The sequence below is a fragment of the Balaenoptera ricei genome, chromosome 20, assembly GCF_028023285.1.
Source record: "Balaenoptera ricei isolate mBalRic1 chromosome 20, mBalRic1.hap2, whole genome shotgun sequence".
NCBI lineage: Eukaryota > Metazoa > Chordata > Mammalia > Artiodactyla > Balaenopteridae > Balaenoptera > Balaenoptera ricei.
The window spans coordinates 18957806-18964238 of NC_082658.1; the positions used below are offsets into that span (position 1 = coordinate 18957806).

The window sequence follows — 6433 nt, forward strand, 5'->3', positions numbered from 1 at the left end:
TCTGTTCTAGTAATAATAATAATAATAATAATAGGGGGAAAACAGTATCCCATAGCTCAGCTGCCCCCTTACCAAAGCCTTTGGGCCTGCAGGGGGAAAGGGGAAGAGAAAACCTAAGTGCAGGGATTGGGAATTGGGGGTGGGGGATCTCCAGGGAGTGCCCAAAGAGGGGTCCCTGTAGAAGTACTCCCTGGGAAAGAGGAGGAGGGAACCCCTTGGGGAGAGAGAAGGCAGTCCCCTGGGGGAAGCGAGGCCCCTGGGACGGGCCACCCACAGGTAAGAGGACCGCGCTGCCTAGGAGAGCGGCAGGACCGGCAGCCCGCTCCCCGCGCCCCGCGCCGGAGTAGGTGGGGTGCCCCTGCGCTCGGGGGGCCTAGGGGCAGGGGTGCGGGCAAAGGCAAAAGAAAAAGAAAGGGGCGGGCGCGAGGTCTCAGTTATGGAAAAATGCATTGAGCTCCTCGTACACGGGGCCCCGGTCGTGGTGAAGGTGCATATCGTAAGACAAGAGATTCTCCGAGTGGACGCCCCCGCGCACAGCCGACGAGCCGAAGACCAGCCCGTGGCCCGTGGGCCGCGAGCCGGGCAGCGCCGAGTAGTGCATAGAGTAATGGTAGCTCTTCTCGTGGTCGGGCGACGAGTCCTGCTTGAGCGAGAAGTTGCCATTGAGACAGAGCGGGGGGCTGAGCGGGCCCTCGTACTCGGAGCTGTTGTAGTCCGGGCTCGCACCGCCGCCGCCAGCCGCCGCGTACAGCGTCTCGTAGGCGGCGCAGTAGCCGTGGGTCCGCAGGGCGTGCGCCGCGCCGCTGCCCAGGCCGCCCGCCGCCTGGCACTGTGCGCCCGCCAGGCGCGAGCACGGGTACGGGTAGGGGTGCATGGCGAATGGGCCGCCGGAGCCGTGGAAGCGGCCCGTGCCGTCGGCGCCCTGCTCAGTGAGGAAGTTGCGCGAGTTGAGCTGCAGGCAGCCGGCCACCAGGTTGGTGGTGGGCTGCGACAGGCCCTTGCACAGCGTCTGCACGTAGGACACCAGGTCGGGTCGCTTGCCCGAGCGCAGAATCTCAGAGAGCGCCCAGATGTAGTTCTTGGCGAGGCGCAGCGTCTCGATCTTGGACAGCTTCTGTGTCTTGGAGTAGCAGGGCACCACCTTCCGCAGGTTGTCCAGCGCCGCGTTCAGGTCGTGCATGCGGTTGCGCTCCCGCGCGTTCGCCTTCTGCCGCCGCAGCTTGGAGCGCTCCAGGCGCGCCTTGGTCATCTTGCGCTTCTTGGGCCCGCGCTTCTTGGGCCGCTCGCCCTCTGCCTCGTCCAGCCCTTCCTCTTCCTCCTCTTCCTCCTCCTCCTCGCCCCCCAGCTCGCCTTCCTCCTTGACCTCGGCCAGCGCGGCCTCCGGCACCTCGTCAGCACGGAGAGGGACGGGCTTGGCGGCCCGGGCGGGCCCCGGAGCCCCGGGCCCCGGCGGAGGCGGAGGTGGCGGCGGCGCCTCGCCCTTGTCGCTTCTCGGCTCGTCGTCGTCGCCGTCGCCCCAGCTGGCGAACTTGGGCACGTCCGAGAGGAGACCGGGCTCGCTGAACAGGCGGGTCAGCATGGTGCCTGAGGGCGCCCGGCGGGCGGGAAGAGGAGAGAGCACAGAGTTAGGGGAACGCTGGGGTCATCCCGACCCCCGTAACCCGCCTCCACCCCCGAGTCCGGTGCGGGTTCCCGCCCGGGGGGCCCTGGGTGCCCACCTCCTCCGCTTGCCCCACCCCGAGCCAGCCCAGCCCAGCCCCGCCGCCCGCCCGGGGTCTCGGCACAGGCCCTTTCTCCGGCGCTGGGCCCCGGCTCCACCCCTCGCCTGAACGAGGGGCCGCTCCCCGCGCCGGTCCTCTCCGGGTGTGGTCGGGGACAGAACAGGGGCTTTAGGGAGCAGATCTTTCGCCGGGGGAGGCGGCGCGATCGCCAGGAAGCCTCTTCTCTCCCGGTGGTGGAGGAAGGCTGGGCGGCCGCGGTGGGGCAGCTGCCCCGCTCGGCGGCTCCGGCGGCCCGGGCCCCGCCGCCCGGCTCCCCCGCCCTCCCGTGGCTCTCACCCCCACACTCCCTAATCCAATTTGCAACTTGGCCGCGCGCCGCCCTCGGCTCGGCCCCCACCCCCGCAGCCCCAGTTCCAGAGGCGGGAGGATCGTCTCCTCCAGCCGGGCGTCCCCAGCTCCCGGAGCCGGCTCGGGGCGGCGAGGACTGAGAAAGCCGGGCGTGGGGAGGAGACTGAGAGAAGCGAGCCCCGTCCGTCTCCCCTGCGGTCAGGGACCCCCTTCCCCCCTTTAAACTGCCTCCCTCCCACACGGCTCTCCAGATCTCGTTGTATTTCGGGATTGATGGGAAAAAATCCAAATTTGTTTGTTTGCTTCTCTCTCTCTTTTTTTTTCGGTGGTGGGGAAAGGTCGAAGGTTCCTCCGGGACAACCATGGGGGGGGTTCCCACCTCAGCCTCTTCACGCCCCCCCCATGACCCTGCTTTCCCCCTCCTCCCCAAGCCCATCGCAGGCAGAGACGCCTCCCTCCTCAGCCCACTGAGCTGCAGCCCCTAGGGGAGAGGGAACCCTGGGCGCCTCCGATGCCCACCCCATGAGGGGGCATCGTCCCGGGAAGGGGGGATTTAGGGACCCTCCTGTCGGCCGAAGAAGCTGCCCCCCACCCCCCAAGCGGCGGGTCAGATCTAGCTGCCTTTCGGACAACTTACCTCGGAGAGGAGTCAAGGGGAGAGGGGAGGGGAGGGGGGGGAGGGGGGCAAGAGAGAGAGGGGGGAGAAGAGGAATCTTCTCGCTTATTTCATTGTTCCCCCATCTTCAGGGAGCGGGGGCAGCGGCTCCTCAAGGCGGCAGGCGCCGGCGTCTTCAGAGCGCCATGCGAACCGCGGAAAGAGTGTGGCATCTCTACCAGGCGGGGTACCAGCCTCTATGCCAGGCCATATGGGCTTGGCACGTCACGGGCAGCAGCTATCACATGAGAGACGGTGATTGGCATGCGTCTGCATTGGGGGAGAGCCGGCTCCCCCGGGACCCGCCGCCATCTGTCACTCTCTACTCCAAAAAAAAAAAAAAAAAATTAAATAAATAAAGGAAATAAATAAATATCTCTGCCTCCCTCCCCTCCCCGCCCAACGCAGGGAAAGCAGGGATTGAGAGGGAGGTAGGAGGAGTTGCCCCCCCTTGGATATAGAGTCCCCCACAAGGGAACAATGGGGTGGTAAGGCTGGAACTTGGGGGGTTTTGATGTCCCCAATTCTATGCTCCCTCCAGGGCCCTGTTCTGTCCATTTCCTCCCTTGCAGGCCCCCAAAGGTGGGTCAGGGACCAGACCCTCGGCTCTGGAGGAGGGACCTCTATGTTTGCCTCCACCCTCTCCCCGACCCCCAGGAGGATCCCCTCGGTCACAAAGGGACAGCTGAGGCCCCCTCCCAGGGTGGGCGTGGGGGGCGTTCCTGGCCTAAGCCCCATAGGTAGATGTTGGCACCGTGCCATCCCTCATCCCTGTCTGCCCCTCCCCCACCCACCCTCACGCACACACAACATATGTGGCTGAACGCAATTCAAACCAAGGGAAAGACAGAGGAAAGGAAAGACTTGCCTGGATGTCTGTGCCTTTGCATGGGCGTGTGTGTGTCTGTGGGGACATGTGTGTATATCAGTGGCGTCAGCTGATGGGAAAGATTTCCTTGGGTGTTTAGGGGTATATGTAGGTTTGGATGGGAATGGAAAGGAACCCTTGGGATGAGCCAATGCACCCACCATCTGGGGGTGTGCGAGAGGGCTCAGTCTGGATTCCTAACCCAGAAACTTCTCCCTCCTCTCCCCCCCTTCCCTGCCCAACATACTTTCCCCCTGCTAGACAAGTGACCATCCCACCAGTGGCTTTGTCTCCTGGCCTCTGACTAGCTTATTTGAGGGAGGAGGGGGCTGAGCTGGGAATTGCCTAAAGTTCCTGGAAGAGGCTCAAGCATTCTCCTCCCCCTGCAAAAAAATACTGCAAGTACTGAAGCCAACTCCAGCAGTCTTGAGAGTGACCAGGGGGAGGTAGGTCAGACAGGTGTCTTGATAAGGAAGGTAGGAAATTGCTGTTTTACCTTACAGCTCACCTTTCAACCCTCTCCCTGGGCCAGACACAGATGCAAATGGCACGAGTTGAGGGAGGTAGCTTTAGACACACACACACACACACACACACACACACACACACACAGTGTTCCTCACTCTGTGGTGCAGAAAATGGATACACACCCCTACTCCAATAGATTCATGTGTGTAAGCAGGTAATCACAACCAGGTGTAGAGAGACCCTTGTCTACACCTTTCTACACCTTCATTCAGGCATTCGTGTGTTTCAGACCCACGTTTCCTATCCCTCCCCACCCTCCAGCTTCCATATGCTTAGACAACTTCAATTATACTTTAACCACATGCACTTTGGTGGCAACCACGTGCTAAGCACTGGTTGGTGCAAAGATGGGGGTTTCACCCTCAATCTGGACAGGAACAGTTTTCTGTTCTGGAGGTTCTAGGACCTCCAGAAGGGGTCTCGGGCTGGTAAGACACTGATTTGATGCCTGGTAGAATGAATTAGGTTCTAAACAGAGGTACGCATGATGGCCAAGGAGGCCTTGGAGAAGGGGGGCTGGCACTGCGTGAGCCAGGACCAGGTACCAAAAGGCACCTCAAACCTTCCTCCTACAGAGGCCCATAGAGGGGAACTGACTTGCCCAGGACCACACAGTGGAGAGCAGAACTTGGTCTAGAATCCAGGGACTTGACTCCCAGCCCAGTGCTCCTTCTACAGTCACACAATCTGCCTCAGGGGTCTCCAAGGATGAGAAACCAATGGTAAGTTTTCCTCCACGCATACATCCTGGTTCTGGGAAGGTAGGCTCCCACCCATGGTCTGGGGCACTCTGGGCAGGCAGAGAGAGGGGCCAAAGGATAGGCCTCAGGTGGGGCAGAGACTCAGGGGTGCTGGCCAGGCCTCTGTCCATGTTTGGGCACAGCCTCAAAGGCTTTCCTGTCCCTTTACAGAGGGTGGGGGTCTTCAATCCTGACACATGGCCCTTCTTGAGCCCCCCAGTCACATGGTATTTTGATTACATGCACATGCTTTGGGCTCTGATTCCTGGCCAGCCTACTTACCAGCTTTAAAGAATGCTGAATGCCTTGAGCAAGTTACATAACGGCTCTCAGTCTTGATTTTCCCATCTGTAAAATGGGGACAATTATGCTACACCTCATAGGGTTGTTGTTAGTATAAATGGGATAGTACATGTATTGGGTTTAGCACAGGGCTAGCAATAGAGTGCGCCTTCAATAAATGCCCACTCTCCTTTTTATTAAAGCACTTTGTAAACTGTAACATGCTTTATGCTATTAATTTCTTGCACATACCCATTCAGAATGCTTTGTCTACATGAGAACTGAGTTTCTGTTGAATTAATGGGTGAATGAATGGATGAGTAAGTGAATTAATGCTTCCTTGGGGTCGAAAGATACCCCCTGCCCTCTCCTTTGGACACTGGGGCCTGGGTTAAGCCTCACAGGCCCCTACCAGCTCTGCTTTCTGCTCCAGGCAGGAGGCAGACCTCCTCAGCATAGGGGAGCCCTTCAGAGGCTCTTCCTTCCGTCCCTTACTCCTGTCAGGAATGACCTCAGCTCCTTTCAGACTCCCGGAGAAAGAGGCCTGAGGGGTCAGGGGGCTATACCTTGGGGTATGGAGAACTTCAGCCCTCTCAGTCTGTTTGCTGCCCCTGTCTTTTCTTCCTTCAGAAAAATGGAACAAGTTTTTCTCACTCGACACATTTCAACTTTTTTTTAGAAGATACAATAAAAAAAAAAAAAAAAAACAGGGGAAAATTGGAACAGAGGGAGGTGTGGGATGGGCCCGCCTTAGACATGGGCTTGAAAGAGGTATAACACACACGTGTCCACATACACATGCACAAGCATGAACATACAGGGACGTCTGTGCTCCGCTCTGTGCATCCAGAGATGCAGAGATGCAGTGATGGAGAGACAGAAAGAGCCAGAAATGGAAGGAAGGAGACGGAAGGAGAAGGACACCCAGAGATGCCATCTGTTCCTCCCCCTGGCATTGGGGGAAGGGAGTTGGTGAGGGGCCTGGTCCCCTCTGGGTCTCTGAGAGGGAAAGGGGAAGGCTGGGCACCTCAGCCAGGTCGGGAAGACTCCCATTTCTGCTGCCCACTCCCATCCAGGGAGCTGGGAGCTGAGGGTCTGAGGTTCCCATGGAGACATAGCCCCATCCCAGGGGAGGCCACAGTCTGGGCACCTAAAATGGCTGCCTCAGAGGGGTGGCGGCCATTTTGTGCAGGCGGAGGTCCTGGGGGGGGGAGCATTGGGGGTGTAGAGGGGAGAGAGAGGGAAGGGATAGGTCATTCCTGAGCAGTCTAGGTAATCTTGCTCAGAGGAC

General features: G+C 59.7%; 1 protein-coding gene across 1 annotated transcript; it reads right to left on the reverse strand.

Annotated features, from left to right (window-relative positions):
* Positions 1-430: 430 nt before the first annotated feature.
* NEUROD2 (neuronal differentiation 2) lies at positions 431-1579 on the reverse strand. The gene has a single exon (XM_059907510.1). It carries the CDS (start codon positions 1577-1579, stop codon positions 431-433), a length of 1149 nt encoding a protein of 382 aa, XP_059763493.1.
* Between the last annotated feature and the right edge of the window lie 4854 nt (positions 1580-6433).